Source organism: Danio aesculapii, chromosome 7 (genome assembly GCF_903798145.1).
Source record: "Danio aesculapii chromosome 7, fDanAes4.1, whole genome shotgun sequence".
Classification (NCBI taxonomy): domain Eukaryota; kingdom Metazoa; phylum Chordata; class Actinopteri; order Cypriniformes; family Danionidae; genus Danio; species Danio aesculapii.
Window position 1 is genome coordinate 46,370,902 of NC_079441.1, and position 19,141 is coordinate 46,390,042.

Below are 19,141 nucleotides of genomic sequence, written 5' to 3' on the forward strand. Positions count from 1 at the left end.
ATATATATATATATATATATATATATATATATATATATATATATATATATAGTATTGTATTGTATTGTAGCCTGTATATTAGACAGTCCCCGAAGGTGCACACTTTACAGAAGCAGTAGAGTTTTGTTCATCACCGTTGTGTTTGAAAGTCTGAAAAACATGTCTGAAGTAATGACTTTGTTAGCAGGAAGTTGCTAAGCAACAGAGGCACACATATATTGTGTTTTGTCATTTTAATAAAATAATAATGTAAAAATGAAATATACACACATTTAGAAAAAGTTAGGGTACTCTAGTTATAGTAGTTTGTTAACAAAGGTATTAAATTATACATTTTAAAAAAACGCCTTCATTCATTCATTCATTCATTCATTTTCCTTCGGCTTGGTCCTTTATTCATTAGGGGCCGCCACAGTAGAATGAACCACCAACTTATCCAGCATATGTTTTACACAGCGGATGCCCTTCCAGCTGCAACCCAGTACTGGGAAACATCCATACACTTTCACAATCACACATACACTACGTCTAATTTAGTTTGTTCAATTCACCTGCCTTGATAGTGTTGAATATTTTTGCTGTCTTCGCAGACAAGAGCAAAATCTATAAATGGTTGTTTTGTTAGTGCTAACGTGTATTTGAATGTCTGAGACCTAAAATAATTGTTTTATGATTGAAAACATTGATTTAAGATTGATGACAAGAGCACACGTCTTTCTCTGTTTCAGATTTGAATTCAGAAGCTGATTAACTTCATTCACACTACGAGCGACTCGCAGTGGCAAAGCGACAAGCAACCGTTCATTTCAACGGAGAGTGAGCAACTTCCGGCAGCCTCGTCTATGCGAGTGGTAGCGACTGAACGCGACCAGGTGTTCATGTCAATGCGACAAAGTTGAGAATCCTTCAACTTTATGCAAATGAAGAGCGACTTCCGTGAGTGACAGCCAATAGGAGCACCAGTAGAGCTCACATGATCCTCTTTCAGCTCGCTCAGAGGTCAGTTGTATTTTCCGTGCTGTAGACTTAAACAGACCTGCGTTTGCAGCTGGTCACCATCCAGAGTGACAAGCATCTACAAAGTCACTGCTAGTGTGAATAAGGCATTATAAACACATTAGCCAAGACTGACCACACTGGTGTAGTGAACCCATCAAGGGTTAATGAGCAGCGGCTGATGAGGAAGAGGACTTTTATAGTATGTGCTAGTGCAAAAAGATGATGCATGTTGATCAGAAATGACATTGTAAAACATTAGATCTGTATCATATTTAATAGCACATACAGTGGCACAAATTGTAAATAAAAACAAAATCTGATTCCATGTGGTTTATGCAGTTCATGCTGTCAGGACAAAACTGATCTGTATCACATATAGGCAACAAATAAATAAATTGTGAAGTGTGAACATTAAGGATTCGATAACAAGTGGATGAGGCTAAATATCATCATCATTCTGTCTCCTCTCCACCAATCAGCCGGTGTATCGTGTGCGGTCTGGCCCAATATGGCTGCCATCGCTAGTGGTGTGCAAAGCAAACACACATCAAACACTGAAACAGTCGAAGCAAATTTGTCGAAGCTTTGAAACGTTTCCAAACCTGTATCTACAGTGACACCTAGTGGTCATTTTTTATGTATTGCTCTAGAACAGCTTCAGTCAAAAAACAGTTAACCAAATTAAGGTATAAAACCCTACATTCTAGTTGAGGTTTCAAGTTATTTTGTGCGGCGGTGAAAGCCAGACTAGCATAATAAATAGAATTTTATTTCCAAACCTGTCAGTCAAACGCAGATTCGCCAGGTCTCGAAACGCTTCGGAAATGACCGTTGCTTTGCATCGCTTTAGTCACATGACCAAGGGTTGTGAACAAGCGGCAACCTCCCGCTCTCCCTTGGGAAGCCAATACGGAAGTAACTGAAACTGCAATTCATCAAAATTCCGCTAGTCCTGGCTCCATAATAGAGCAAATTGCAATTGAGCCCACTGTTAGAATGGCCAACTTTACAGCAGAAAAAAAGGTGTTTACAGCCTGGTACAAAGAACGATTTTGGTTCATATAGCTATTATTACCCTCCATGACAACTGTGAGGGGGGTGAATTTTTTTATAACTCATCCATTTCCTTTATATTAAGTTATATTAAGTTTGCATAATTAAGGGCGTGGCCACTTGAGTGACAGCTAGGTCTCGCTGGTTGCCGTCACTTCACCTCAGCTGAATCCGGCAGATTAGCCACTGATCTCGGCATATTCATCGTATTTTTGTTTTGGTTAATGTTTCTTTACACAGTCAGCTGCCTTTTGGACTTATTTCTTACAATTATCAGATGATATGGGATGCTGTGTGCATTTAATTGTGCTCACAAACCATCCACGTGGCCTCCGTTTCCCATGTGAGTAAAGTTATATACTTGTTTACCATCTCTATAAATGTGTGTGTTTTATTTAAGATCATTTATCATTTATAATGTTCTTTAGACCCGTAAAGCACTCCAGAATGTGACAGATTGATAAGCTGTAGGCTCTAGAACAGTGTTATGCTGGAGTTCATCAATAGTCGTGCATGTACTGACACACACTATATCTGAAGTGTTTGGAAGTAATTCGCGTTTTCCTCCTGTAGAAAAACGTCATAAGAACAATGTTTAGTGGCTCAATGTATGACTACAGTGTTTTTAAAAGTCTAATCACTTTATTGATATAGTGTACAGCCAAGCACATGTGGTCAGAACACAAACGAGTCGCATGTAATAAAGTATCCAGCGTTTCTCCCAAAGTAAAGTCTGTCTGCCAGGTCTAAGCAAAGTGCCAGCAGGTGTCTGGAGCTCTGCTCACTCTCCGCCTCTTTGCCCTTGTTTGGTATCCCGCCGTGGGTGCGATGACGTGCGAACAAAATGGCGACGATTGGCCGCGCCTACTTGTAGCTTCTTTTGCGCTCTTCAGAAACCTATGGGTGATGTCACGGATGCTACGTCCATATATTTTACAGTCTATGGTTGTGAAACACTTAAGTCACGTGATTTGGGCGTTTTGAATCACCTTAGCCACGTGCCCTAGGTGTTTCAGGTCATGCAAAACACTTGCTATTCGGGATGTCAACACTGTGTTAAAATGTCAGTTTTACATCAGCCATCCCTAGCCATTGCATCATCCAGGTGGATGCTGCACACTGGTGGTGGATGAGGAGACCCCCCCCCCCTCACCCCCCAAAAAATGTGTAAAGAAAAGCGCTATACAGTATAAATGTAAAGGATTATTATTATTAATTATTAAATATACTGTGTACTGTAGGTGTAACAGTATATGAAACATTTTGAGCTTGTCTATTTTAACAACTTCTACAGGTGATCAAAAACAAATGTAATTACATTGATGTTGTGCTGAAGATTGAATGTATGAAGATTGAGCTCATTGAATGCATGCAAACAGCCACAGAAAACCGGCTTGTTTCCTTCTACTGACCTTATTCTTAAACATAAAAGATGTGTTGTTGAACTGCACTAGCAACACTGGCTTTAATGGTAGATGGTAATAATTGTAAGTTTGATTTGAAGGCAAAATGAAATAAAAAGCAAATGTTCTCCTATCACTACTGATTCAAACAAACTCACAGCGTGCAGCACATAGTTTGTAGCTATTAGAGCACAAATGAAAGCTGCAGCTCTCCAATTATTTTCTTTTATCTCCTTGTTTTTACATGCACTTTCAAGTGTTTGGATGTGTTTATACACTCAACAAATATTCATGGGCTTTTTATACTACAATCATAAATAATATGCTACTTCTGTTATATGCTACTAAAAATGATAATAAGAAATATCAAAAATCCAACAGTTAGTTTGGTGTATAATTTACAGCTTTAAATTTACGTTCATTTATTTATTTCTTATTTATATTTGACTACAAATTTGATTACAATCTTTTCAGAGAGCAGCTCTCGTGCATTTCTTTTTTTAAATACTGGTTTGTGTATATTTTATTTATGTATAAAATTAATAAAGTGCTTTTATTTTGTTTTACACAGCTACATACAGGGATACAATTTCAGTTACTAGAATGCCACATGACCAGTATTTGCACCTTGTGAAAACACCTCAATTTTTAAAATTCATATATTTCATATAAAAATGCACTTAATATAATTAATTTTAAGGTTTCAAATACTTTAAAACAATATTAAATGCAGACAATAGCACATGTTAAACAGCATATTAAGCACTTATTATTAGAATCATTAGATGTTATTACTTATTTGGTATTTTTACTTAATTCATTCATTGATTCATTTATTTTCCTTCAGCTTAGTCACTATTTCAGAGGTCACCACAACGGAATGAACTGCCAATTATTCCAGCATATGTTTTACACAGCGGATGCCCATCCAGTCGCAATCCAGTATTGGGAAACATCCATCCACACTCTCATTCACACAGACTTAGGGCCCTATCATACACTCTGCGCAATAAGGTAGAAGGCATGTTTTGCACAATTTGTTGCTATTTTCAGACCAGCGCAACCCTAATTTTGACGTTTTGCACCATGTTGTTTCAATAGCAAATCCATTTGGATTCATGGGTGTGCCGGTCAAAAAAGGAGGTGTGTTAAGGTGCATTGTTGGCTCATTGCTATTTTGAGAAACTGAAATAGACCGCGCCATTGACCAATTAAAAGCTGGTCTAAAGTCCAGCACAGAGCATGTTAGTTATGTGCCTATGCAGGTCCAAATGCTTAATAAACACAGGATGTACAGTAATACACAAATACCTTTACACAAAAAAATAATAATATTAAAGGATTTAAATGTTGCAAAAATTATTATTTACTACATAAATATAAAAAAAACACTACCTCTATGCCTTCTTCTATATATCAGGGAGTTTTATTTTTTTTCATAGTATTCATGACAATTAAAATTTTTATTGTAATGTTATAATTAGCAGTGTTATTTATATGCATAATTATATTAGTTTTAATAAACTAATATAATTATACAAGTTTATATTTGTCCACCTGTTGGGTTTTGGAGACGTATGCATCAACATATGGGGCATAAGAATATGACGCATGTCTGTATATAATGAGTTTTTTGACTACACTTCATTATTATTGTCCACTACTGGTTTGCTGGAAATTAGAACAGAATTTAGAAATAGTTTTGAAACAAATCTTTGCACTTAACAAACGAAATTAAATATGTAGGTTAATGGATGTAATCAGTGGAGTGTGTACAACACTGTTTCCTTATCCAATAAGGAAAGCGAGTAAAATATAGAGTAAAAGTAAAATAAAGAGAAAGTAAAGAGGCCAAATGGAGGAGGCTCTTTCTTTATCCTCTTGCTGCAGATGATCTGTTTGACTGTTTTCTCGCTAGTCAAGTGTTCAGTTTTTCCACTCTGCCATGTAAATGAAATGCACCATGGCGCGACCAAACTGACTCTTAAAGGGAATGGGAGATGAGACACTATTTGGTTTAATGCATGTTATGCTCAAAACAAACCCATAACTCATTGAGAGAATAAGCACAACCCTGTTATACCATGCGCCAAGGTGCAGAGTGTGTTTTTCCGTCCTTTTCCTGCGTCATGTGCTTTAGACTCTGCGCCTAGAGCCCTCATACACTACGGCCAATTTAGTTTATTCAATTCACCTATAGCGCATGTCTTTGGACTGAGCGGACAACCGGAGTACCCAGAGAAAACCCACACAAACACAAGGAGAACATGCATAGTCCACACAGAAATGCCAACTGGCCCAGCTGGGACTCAAGCCAATGACCTTCTTGCTATGAGGCAACAGTGCTAACCACTGAGCCACCGTGCCACCTTATTTAATTCAGTAAATGTAAATAATTTCACAGCACTGTCATTCACTCAGTGTTTTTAACTGTCAAAATGTAATTCTAAAAAAACACTTTATTTTAGAAAGACAGATCAAATAAATTCTATATAAGGTGTATCTCTATGTCAGCTTATTTTTCTATATAGCATCAATAGATCAGATAGCCCACACATCAAACTTTCTAATCAAAGAAAAAAGAGGCAGACACCATATATAAATGATGAATGTATGTCCTCTATCTATGATCCAGTCAACCAAAACCCATCTTAACAGCCGGTGTACACAGTGCTTTAATACTACCAGAAGTCGTGTACATCAATACTGAAAGAAGACCGAAAGAAAGAGAATAAAAGAGTGGAAATATAAACAAGCCAGAAAATAATGGTCAGAATAGGCCAAACTGCGAGGCCTTGAGAAGATAAGAGGCAAAAGCATGTTTTATCGTATTTGTGCATTCACCTTTAATTCGGTCTTCCATAATGAATATCATCATGCCGGGCAAGCCAAAGCCACTTAAAAAAGCGGGCCCGCAGAGCTCTGTATTAACAGAATGGGGAAACCTTGAGGCCTCAAATTCTCTTCACAAGAGAACAACCACGCACCGCATTAGATCAATTTTTCGTTTCATCTGATGACTCCCATTTATTCATGCCCACTCCTCTTAATGGTGTGTTTTTGAAGAGGCTGCATGAGTTTGACCCTGTGCAGGAACCGCTTGCTCCTTGTGTGGATGAAGTACAGCTGATTTACCAGCACAACAAAATAAGGGCTGAGTTAAATCCACTGAACTAATCTGTGTCACTCTTTATTTTGTATTGTCAGAAGAAGTGAAACGCAATGTCACTTAAGCCACATCGTGGATACACTATAACAGGCCAAAAGTGGTGTACTGTAACAGATCACAAATTTCACAGTTCAAATTTTGAATCACAGATCTGACCATTTTTTGGATTAGCAAAAAAGGAAGGAGAAAATTTCATTTTCTTTCCATTTATCTTAAAAAACATTTACATTTAGTCATTTAGCAGACGCTTTTATCCAAAGCGACTTACAAATGAGGACAAGGAAGCAATTTACACAACTATAAGAACAACAGGGAATAAGTGCTATAGGCAAGTTTCAGGTGTGCAAAGTCTAAGAAGCAAAGCATTAGTAATGTTTTTTTTTTTTTTTTTTGTGAGAGAGAGTACAGTTAATGGTATAGTCAAAGATGCAGTTACAGATTAGGAAGGAAAGTGGAGACTAAATAGTTGAGTTTTTAGTCGTTTCTTGAAGACAGCAAGTGACTCTGCCGTTCTGATGCAGTTAGGGAGTTCATTCCACCAACTGGGAAGATTGAATGCGAAAGTTCGAGAAAGTGATTTCTTCCCTCTTAGGGATGGAACCACGAGGCGACGTTCATTCACAGAACGCAAGTTTCTGGAGGGCACATAAATCTGCACAAGTGAGAGCAGATAAGAAGGAGCAAAGCCAGAGATCGCTTTGTAAGCAAACATCAGAGCTTTGAATTTGATGCGAGCAGCAACTGGCAGCCAGTGCAAACGGGTGAGTAGCGGAGTGACATGTGCTCTTTTGGGTTCATCAAAGACCACTCGTGCTGCTGCGTTCTGAAGCAGCTGGAGAGGTTTGATAGAGTTAGCTGGAAGCCCGGCTAGTAGAGAGTTGCAATAATCCAGTTTGGAGAGCACAAGAGCTTGAACAATAAGTTGAGCTGCATGTTCAGATAGGAAGGGTCGGACCTTTCTGATGTTATAGAGTGCGAATCTGCAAGATCAAGCAGTTCTAGAAATGTGGTCAGAGAAGTTTAGTTGGTCATCAATCGTTACTCCAAGGCTTTTTACCATTTTGGATGCAGTAATGGTTGCCCCATCCATCTGGATTGAAAAGTTATGGTGTAGAGTCGGTGCACCAAAGAAACAATTAATTTTGACACCCCTAGTATTAACAGACACCATTTTATTAAGAATTAAATAATATTAACAATAAAATAAAAATTTAATTTTAATAACAATAAAAATCAAGAAATAACCAGGTGAATGAACAAAGTAAAATATTAAATACTGTGAAAAATGATCTTTGTTACTTTTGCTGTTGATGCTAAATGTTTAAATCTAACATTAAAATCATCATTTATTTTTTTGTCTCAATTTTTTATTAATGATTCAATAATTCACTCCTAAAACTTAATGTTTACGGTTGCTGAGAGAGCTTAACATGCTGCAATTTAAGAAAACACATGCAATTACAAAAAACGCCAGCAAACTGAGAAAAGATCTTCATCCGTTTGACAGCAAACGTGCCGCAAATCCTCACAACGCATACTAGGGGTGTCAAAATTAATTGTTTCTTTGGTGCACCTCAATACAGACGCAGATAATTCGTTATCGATTCAGTAATAATCATAACCGGTTATACGTACTGATGTCATTTATTTCATATGTGCAGATTACTCTGGCGAGGGAGGTGAGCGCAAGTAATTAAAACACTCCAGTGTCTGCAGAGTGAGTTTTCTCCTCCATCTATTATGTATCAGCTGTGATCGCCGCTGCCGTTTATCAGTGTCATTCATCTGTGAACAGCACCAGCACATTAGAGCCAATTGCAGCCCTTTCTGTTGAGCGTGTGACCAATCAAAGGAGTGTAAGAACTCCCTCGACAATGTTCTGAAAGCGAGTGGGGAAATGTTTCAAAGGGGCCCAAAAATGTGTCGGACAACGCTGTGCCATAACTATTAGTCTGTGAAGTTGTAGGTGATCTTTGAAAGGTGAGTTTACTGTTTGTTGTTTGTTTTAACATCCTGATTTCCATGTCTTTTGTATTTTATTAGCCTAAATAACCATTGCTGCATCCGAAATCACATACTTCCATACTATATAGTACACTAAAAACAGTGTGCAAGCTGAGTAGTATGTCTGAATTCATAGAATTCGTAAAACAGCATATAAGAAGTACGAATAAGAAGATGACCTACTACTTCCGGAGAGATTCTGAAGTGTGCATCCGATGCATGCTGCACTATCCCATGATGCCATGCGAGAGAATTTATGAATATGAGTGAGGCGACGCAACTGACACGGGTAGGTCATGTGGTCAAAAATTACAAAATGGCAGATGTAGAACATCCAAGTTCCATTCATACTGTTTACATTCTTTCTGTATAGAACATACTTTTCTAATGGCTGAGTAGTACATTTAAATTCAAACGCAGTACCTACTGAGTAGTAGGTAATTTAGGACACAGCCGATAACCTGTCTGTCACGTTTTAGGGTCTCCTTGAAACACTTCTGTTGTGTTGCATGCTATTTGAAAGTGTTGTTTGAAAATATTTGTTGTCGTGTTGTGAGAAAAGTGTTGTGTCATAAATTGTTTGGGTTGTGAGTAAATGCAGCACGTTTTATTAATTTGTTTGCGTTGTTTGAAAATGCAGAGCGTTGTGTTTGCGTTGTGAGGATTTACAGCACGTTTGCTGTCAAATGGATGAAGATACTTTCTTAATTTGCTAGCGTTGTTTTTAATTGCATGTGTTTTCATAAATTGCAGCACATTAAGCTCTCTCAGCCACCTTACATGTTTCATTACTAGATATCATTTTTGAAGAGCTATTCAGTGGCATATTTTGATGATTGTTTGTTGCCACCTATTGGTTAGGTAATGTAATTGCTACAACTTTCAACAGTGTCAAGTTAAAGGCATTTGACGGTGATTTTAATCTTTACCATAAATATCAGTGTTTATATCTGAACAATAAACTGTTATCCCAGTACATCTGTCTTATTTAGTTGTTTGTATATAACTGAAAAGTAGAAGAACTGAATCTCTTTCTTGATCAAATGCAAATTTGAATTAATAAACATATACAAATCATCATCATTTATAATTAATGTTGCGTGGGTGTTTGGATTGAGATCCCGATCGTTTAATGTTTAATTGTACTTTTTTAAAATGCATTAATTGCAGGCTAAACAAGAAGTAACAGAAAACTCCTTTAATAACCTTAGAAAGCATTTAGGCGCCACCACAAATTCTTCCGTAATGATTATATTTTACAAGAAAGCTAAAATGCATGTGATTTGAATGACGTGGAAGGTGATCTCTCTGCAATCATTACAAATTTAGGATTAAACAACTCTGTAAGTAATAAAAATTATTAATCCGTTGGTAACGCTACAGGCAAACACATCCCAACACAGGCAACATTTATAATAACTACACAGCTGCCTGGAACACCTAATTCTGATTGGTTAGTCGTAACATTCCTAGGTATGTTTTTCTGAGATAACAATTGCTAAATAACACAAGCTCATCAAGGAACTTCAAATCACCATTGAGTATCAGTGAATATCTTCACATCTATGTAATTATATCAGCATTTAACTGCTTGTCTGTCATGTCACAGTTTTTGACTGTTTGATGCCGTCTTGTGAATGTTTTGTCATGTACGCAACATTGCTTTGCCATGTGAAGTTTCATAAACTAATTGCGAGAGAAGCACGTGATATGAGTGAGCACGACTGGCCGCTCATCTGTAATCAGTAATAATCCAATCGGAGTGATCCTAGTTTACTATAAATGGATCATTTTCTTCCTACTGCTCTATCTTCATTTGGACGAATCCCCCCTTCCACCCCATCTCCTCCATTTCTAAAGGGGAGCTCTCAAGACCTACCTGATCTCGGATCTCCTGATATGCTTATTGACTGGGCGGGAGCCCTGGACTCAAATATCTCCGAGCTCAGGGTTCTCTGCCGGGACAGCATGCCAAACCTGCTTTAAACGCCAAGCATATCTAAGTGGGAACTCTTAAAATGTAAGTTGCTGCATAACACTTCCCAACAATATTTTACTTCAGTTAAATGACCTATGAGAATATTTTCTAATATTGTAAAATTGTTATCTATCATAAGTTAGTATTTTCTGGCTCTATAGGCTGGCGCTGGTCTCACTATTTATTCTGAATTGCTTATGGCTAAATTTTTGCTAGACCTGCTTTTTAACTGCAGGTTTTACAGTTGTTTGGTTCATTCTGTCCCTTAAGTCTGATTCTGGTAAAGGAGTGTACTTTCTCTTTTATGGAATGCATGGCTCAAGCAAACCTGTGTGACCTTTTAAGTAAATACTGTAATTCCCCACATGCACCTCCCAAGTTGCTTGTAGTAAATGGCATAATATCCTTAAAACCACTTTGTTATGCACAGTGTGAATTTGTCACCAAAAAGCCTACTCATAATTCTCAAGTCAACAAGAGAGAGAGAGAGAAAGAGCAAAAGGAAGTGAACTGTTTGAGAAAGCAGTGTGGGCAGAAATCTAAAATAGCAATTCTACCTCTGTACTTCCTCCTTCCAGAGTCTATGACCTGATCTCCAGTCAAGCCACAGAAGCCTAAGTGAACATTTCTGTGCTGTTCCTTTGTGTTTGGTGACAAATGGTCAAGTGTTTCAGACTGGAGAACCCTGAGCTGAGTCATGGTGTTACGGTGAGAAACAAACAAGCCGCCCACTATAACAAACTTTGACATGACAACGTGGTTGCGAGATCACAGATCAGCTTACAAGATTGTGGCAAGTGGAACGATCGATTATAGCTCACTTCAGAATAACACTCCTTAGAAAGAGAATTTGTAAACTAGACAGCACAGACCCTACAATCAAATATCCTTCGCAGCTAAATGGCTAAAAGTATACGTATACTGACAGACGTATGCTGGAATGTGTATCAGTAATGGCTATGGCTGGTATATTGTAGGACATCTAACAGTGTATGCAAGCTAAGGGAGGTTATGTCATGCTTTATTTTATTTTATAAAATAAAAAAAAAACTATGTAAATAATAAATACAGTAAATAATAAACAAAAATATTAACACCAGAACTACTGAGGCGGTCACTTAGAGTTTTTTAATTTCATCATTGAATAAATTTGTTCAAATAAAAGCTATAGGACTCTGATCTATAGAACTATAATCTGAATGTGAGCCTAATGTGGCCCATGTGGAAAATGATAAATTTGGCCCAAATGATGGAGGACAAATGTGGGCCACAGTTGGCAAAAAAGTGTAGGCCAGATTTGGGCCAGAATAAAAGCAAACTGGCCCAGAATAGGGTCAGTTCTGGTTCATTTGGTTAAATTCTGGCTAAAATGTGGCATTGCCGGATGAAAGTGTCTGGTGTGGGCCGGATTTGAGCCACATGAATTTTGCTAGCTAGGGTGTGTGTGTGTGTGTGTGTGTGTGTGTGTGTGTGTGAATGAGTGGTGGTTTTCTAGCAGACAATATGACCACAGAATAATTCATCTTTTGTCTGGTCAACTTCATTTCATTTGTAAATATGCATCCTTTCCTGTCATTCAGACCTACAACACATTCCAAAAAAGTTGGGACATGAGGAACAGGTGATGCCAACAGGTGATTGTAATTATGATTTGATTAAAAAGCAGCATCCAAGAAAGGTCTAGTCCTTTAGGAGAAATGATGGGCCGGGAATCGCCAGTTTGTCAACAAATACGTGAGAAAAATAAACTAAATAACAGTGCATAACATTTATTTTTGATCATTAAAAGATTCAAGGAATCTGGAGGACTTTCGGTGCGTAATGGACATGTGTGTATATGGCAAGCTAATTGGACAATCTGGTAACAGCGGGAAAGCAGGCCACATGAACGTAATTGGTCAGCTGGTTAGCGTGAAAAGGAACGGCGTCATAATGCCCCGTAGCGTTTGTTTTAAAGACAAAATGCAGCCATACGTATTTCTGGCTTCATAATTTGAAATCTCCAGAAATGTACTGTTTATAGGGCTACATTATCAGAAAGAGCCTGTTTTGGAGAACTCCAATCTCTCAGGCATGCATTCTGCATCAAGAATTGTTATTCATAAATAAGCAATACCACAACATGGGCTCAGGACTATTTGGCAAACCTTTGTCAAGTACCACAATATGAAGTTACAGCCACAAATGCCGGTTAAAACTGTCCTGTGCTAAAAGGAAGGAATGTTAATAGTGTCCATAAGTGCTGTTGACTTCTCTGGGCTCGGAGGTATCTGGAAAGGACCCCCACACAGTAGAAACATGTTTGCTCTGGACCAAAAAGCTAAATTGTTGCCAGCAACAAGTCCAATAGCCAGGGTTGGGTATGGTATGGGTATGGTATGGGGTTGTGTCAGTGCCCATGACAAAGGTAACTTTCACTTCTGTGATGGCACCATTAATGCTGAAAGGTACATAGAGATTTTGGAGCACAATATGCTGCCTTCTTTTCCAAGGACGCCTGTGCATATTTCAACAAGACAGTGCAAACCATATTCTGCACACAACACAAAGTCCTGGCTGCAGAGTGGCAAAACTGTACCAGACTGGACCAAAAAGGGGGTGGGGGGCGGCGTATGGCTGATTATTACAGGAGTTTTCCGGGAGAAATAACAAAATGGGAGGGTGGCGGGAGATGGGTCTTAAATATGGAGACTCCTGGGAAAAAACAGGAGTGTTGGCAGGTATGCATGTCACAAAGACATGTACGCACACACACATACAATATAAAGAATTCTATAGAAAAATAAATTAAATCTGAGCACACATACTGTAGCTAAAATAAGGTTTATAACAAATGTAATGCAATTATTGCCTCAGATGTGCCCCTTTCGAATGATTTCTTTTTTTAAAAGGTGCATTTTGACTAAAGCATTAATAGGTTTTGTATTAATAGGCACAAGTACCTAAATTACCCACTAGATTCACTGCTCAGAACATGAAAGCATCCTCTGGTCATTGTTTTCATCAAATGGTGTATAACACAGTATTGCACAGACATAGCATCACACCCAATTTGCCACGCTCTTCGTAGAATTGTTTTATTATTTATTTATTTTCACTAATAGCCTAACCTTTTGTTTACACTGTCTAAAGATGATCTTTTTCAAATTATGTGAAAAAGGGTGAGTTTAAAAAAGTATGTTTTTCAAAAAAATATCAAAATGACAAAAACAATTCGTTATTGAAAATAGCATCACAGAGTGCAATCAACATGAGCCAAAAAAAATGCGTCAAGCTCTTAAAAACCATGACCCGAGGTTGCATCTTTTCTCAAAAGCATCTTTTCTTCTTTGCTCACTCTCTGAACGTACTCTCTCATCTCTGATCCAGTCATGTGTTTCCTCACCTTGCTGTCCACGATGAGGTTTCGGATACAGCCAGTGAAGTGTTTGTGCTGGAGTTGTGGGTAGATATACGGCAGATTCTCATTCACTCCTCCAAGCTGAAGCACCTGCGTCACATTCAGATGCCTGAAAGCACATCAGAAGAAGTCATGACCCTATAACCACACTTTCCTCTCTAGCAATTGAGCTACTAATGCGCTGTGTGTTATGAAGAAGTCATTTCCTTGTACAGATTAACACTCATAATTCATTTGGCCTTTCAGATTGAGACCTTGTGTAATTACAATTTTTTGTATTATTGAGTAATTGGCATGAGGTTCATATGTAGAGTGAGAATGAGGAAGCTAATGAGTGTTTCATTGATTGGGGCTCTGGGTCATGATATCATGTTAGAGGAATGGTTTGCTTTTAGGAATTTAAATTCAGGGTCTTATTTTTAACTCTTTGAACCAACATTTGGTGTAAACAGAGATGTTTTGAGTATGAGAAGAGCTTTACTTGTCCATATTTGGTGTGATGCCTGTAACTTCACAGGAAGTGTGGTCTTCAGTAGTCAGCCAGCTGCCCACTCCCTCCATCTCCATGATAGTGGCTCCTGCACAGCGGTCAAGTGTAAATCGAACCTCCTGAGAAGAAACAAGTGGGCGAAAAATAAAATAAAACAAAACAACACCACTTAAAAGTAGGAGTATGGCTTGAATGAATGGTGGCATTACTGAGAATCATGCTCTGAAATCGATAAAAAAAAAATGTCCACAAATTTTCTAGCATCCAATAAATGTTTGGGGTCAAACTTTGATACCAATATATTATTATTTATTTTTATTTTTTTATAATTATGTTTTAGGGGGTTTCACCTTTATTGATAGGAAAGTGGAGATTAGAGACAGGACAGTCGGCATCGGCAAAGGACCTTGAGCCGGGAATCGGTGCTATGTGTCGACGCACTAACCACTAGGTTATTGGCACAAACTGATACCAAGATATTTTTAAAGCTGCAACATTAACGTTTTAACACAAAATTCCCAAAGCATGATATAAAAACAATGCTATTTCTGTTTGAGATAGTTTTGACCCCAGTAAAACACTGTTGAAGAATATGAGAAACCAGCTGGCTAGTAGTTAGACAAATGTCAAATGTTCAAAAATAAACCAAATAGTACAACAATAGCTGTGTCTCATTTCAGAAGCTGCATCCCCTGAAAGATCCAAACTTCAAAGGTGAGTCCTTCGAAGTCAACACAGGCCGAACCGAGCATTTTGAAATGAGAAGATCTAGCCTACATATGACAAATCTCATCACCAGGCAACCGTAACAGCTGCCGTTAATAATCAGTAACACAATTTGTAATGACTTTTTTTAGAGTGATTTTAAAACTTATATAAAATTATCTGAAGGCAAAACAAGATTTAAAAAAGCTGGAAATATATTTCCTTAGATCCAAAAAATGCTACACACATAAAAATGTAAACTGTAAAATCACTTTTTAGTAAGACATACTGTTTTTATTTTTTTTACATGTGTTTAGACCTCCAAGTAAAATAAACCTAATTCATACATTTAATCCAGAGCTTTCTTTTAAAAACGTCCAGCTATTTTCAGCGTGCAATGAATCTTGGGATGTTCGAGGCCGCGAAGGATCCACCGAAGGATGCATTTTGAGGCTGCATTTGAAGGAGCCTTTAATTTTTTATTCTGTTTAAATGAGACGCCCTTCGTCGCACTGCGATGACGCAGCGCACGCCGAATGCATCCTTCGGAGGATGCAACCTCTGAAATGAAACACAGCTAATATCAAATTGACTCATGATTTGATTATTGTAAAAATAGAAATTAAAGATGATGTTTAAATCATAGTCAAGAGTTATATAATTCAATAGTTAAGAATTATTAACTTATTAACTACCCCACCAAGAAAAAAAACCCAAAACATTTGGATTGCATTTCTTAGCTCCTAATGTCACTAGTTAACACACTCAATACATTCTATTTCAACACATCCCATAAATTCTAAAATATCAGCCTCTATCAAATGGTTGATATGTCCGTTTATGGTATATGTACCGAAATTTATTTAAAAACTAAAAAAATCTTAATAAATGAATTTTTTGAATACTAAATCATCTTTATTTTTTGAAGTATGCCATAAAATATTTCAGATTCTCGTGTTTTTAACATGTTTTTTTTTTACAATAAAACCAAAATCAAGTGTAGTTTTGCAACAGAATTATGTTTGTTTGAGTTTTTTGTAAACCAACAATGAGTATGTGTGTAAACCATTATTTAAAACAGTCATTCTTTAAAGTCCCTGTCAACCGAGAAGCTGCGTTTATTTATTTATTTTTTTCATAATGTGACGCAGTTCCTAGAGAAACAAAATATTAAATGTGCAAATAGTGGGCGTGGCTTGTTTTTTCCACCATGGGCTGAATGGACATAACAAAGTAGGTATTTCATTCAGAAAGATCTGGAAAGGGGGTTTTAGAAGAGTTATTACAGCCCAACAGACACCTCCTGCTAATTCCTGTTTGTTGTCAAAACTAATCGTTGGAGCACGCCCATTATCTCAAAATCACGTAATATGATAAACTGAAAACAAACAAGATGTGCATTTTCAGGTTTCAATTAAAGATTAGAAGGGCAAATATTTTTTTTCTTAATGACATGCACAGATGAATTGTTCACCACAAATCTAGCAATGCGAGCTAGCAAAATCAATATTATTAGTTTTGATTTCTTGAGGACTTTAAATGACTTTGACATTTAAATGTCATCATTTAAAAGAGTCAAAATATAGTCAACCATTTGGTAGAGCAGGTAGTTAAAGGGTTAATGTGTATTCTGTCTGATATACAGAAGAAACGGTTTGTTTTACACTATTTCATAAACAGCATGCATACTCTTCAACACCAATTCATTTAAATGTGTAAAAAACGTATTGTAAAATTAAAAGTATTCTGAATGTGTCTGCTTGGCATGATCAGTAAAAATGATCATCATTTCAGAAGACTGCTCAATTCATTTGGATTAATTCTTCAATGTCTTTTTGAATTTTCTGATGTTTCAGTTTTGGCAGAATTAACTTTAATGGTGGGACAAATATGTCTCGGTTTCATAAGTGATATATTTCGGGTGTTTGAAAGATGAACAAAACATTTTTTAAGCACTTCAAAGAGATACATTCACACAAAAGAGAAATTCTGTCATCATTTACTCACCCATCACAAACCTGTTTGACTTTTTTTTTCTTCAGCTGACCCCAAAAGAAGTTATTTTGAAAAATGTCAAAAAAACAAAACAAAACAAAAAAACAGTTGGCGTTTCTGTGTGGAGTTTGCATGTTCTCCCTGTGTTTGTGTGGCTTTCCTCCGGGTGCTCTGGTTTCCCCCACAAGTGCAAAGACATGCACTATAAGTGAATTGGGTAAGCTAAATTGTCTGCAGTGTATGTGTGGGATGGATGTTTCCAAGTGATGGGTTGCAGCTGAAAGGGCATCCGCTGCGTAAAACATATGCTGGATAAGTTGGCGGTTCATTCCGCTGTGGCAACCCCAGATTAATAAAGGGATTAAGCCGAAAAGAAAATGAATGAATGGTTTCCAACATTCATCAATATATCTTCATTTGTGTTCAATTAAAAAGCAAAGTCATAAAGGTGAGTTAGGGTGAGTAAATGTTTTCCTTTTTTTTCTTTTTGTGAACTATCCCTTTAAGACTGGAATGCATTAACTAAGTTTAACAGATTTGAAACCACTAGGCATCACACGCTTGCCAACTTAAAAAAAAAATTAAATAAAAAATCTGGGCATCACACACAAAACACCTGAGGATTACAAGTAAACAAACACAGGAAGTGCTTGAATACAGATACCAACAAAAACATAATATCTGCTAAAATCCAACGCACAATATCCCAGAGTCTTGGTGTGAAGCTACAAAGCAAAAGTTTATATACATTTCTATGTCAAAAGAAGTTTCTATAAATATGTCAACTCCAGCTGAACTAAAACCAACCAATGAATTATGAAAATCACAGCAAATGGCATCTTCTGTATACTGGCCTCTAGATGTCTGCTATAATTTTTCTCAATCCCTTTGTTTGTGTGTACTATGGAACAAAATCAAATGCCAAAAGTATTGAAATAAAAAGCTTGTCGGATAGCACTAACTTAAAAAAAATGATGCATAGAATTAACAGGTGCATGCATTTTAATGCCATGAATTTCCAGGGTTTGTATTTTTAGGTCCTGAAATTTAACATAGCTGTTTATTTAAGCTTTATTTAAGCATTTTAATAACGAAATTCAACACTTCATATTCAAATTGCAGATTTCACTTCCAAAATATTCAGTTCTGTTTAAAAACACAATGTATAATATTGAAAAGGCCATTTTCAGTTCATTTTATTTTAGTTAAAAAATGTGCTTCCCTAAAATCAGTGGTTCAAATTTGTCTGTTAAAATTCCACATTATATTCAGGAACTGCAGGAAAAACAATAGATTGCTGTTTGAAGATCTCCAATTGCTTTTTCACCAGCAGGTAGAGATGGACCAAATTAAGATTCTTAGACCAGTAAATAGGTGAGGAAAACAGCCAATAACCGCACAAAAGTAGCATTTAATATTACTATCAATATCTTGGGCATTATACGTATAATGGACCCTTTTCACAAGACTGTTATAATGCATACAATAATCATCATAATCTTAAATCTTTGAAAGATTTTAATATTTTGATTTATTAAAAAAAACGTATGAACATTTATATGCATTTATGAATGTATTATATCCTCTTTGCGTCAAATTACAAAAAATGAATTAGCACTTATGCAAGGTGTTTGTAATGGGGCTCAGAGTAAATTAGACTTTATTCTCTCCTCAGACCAGTGGAGTTACATGCACATAAACCATCTTTTGACAAATATGATGTTATACATTATCTTTATCTCTATTAACCCTATCTTCCATAGACGTAACATTTTATTATTACTATTATTATTATTGACTGCTATAAAAAAAAAGAACAATAAAAAAAGAGAAACAGAAACATAGGTATCATTTACTCATTTTAAGCTTACATATAATCATTTTATTATACTTATAATGTCACTTATAATGACACCAAAATATTGATGTCAATATTAAATGCTGC

At 36.7% G+C, this 19,141-nt stretch overlaps 1 protein-coding gene across 1 annotated transcript in view; it reads right to left on the reverse strand.

Moving 5' to 3' along the window:
• si:ch211-186j3.6 (neural-cadherin) overlaps window positions 1-19,141 on the reverse strand; it is a 440,558-nt gene that overhangs the window by 58,176 nt on the left and 363,241 nt on the right. The window contains 2 exon segments of the mRNA XM_056462007.1: window positions 13,992-14,115; window positions 14,488-14,615. Of these exon segments, the coding sequence (XP_056317982.1) occupies window positions 13,992-14,115; window positions 14,488-14,615 (252 nt within the window).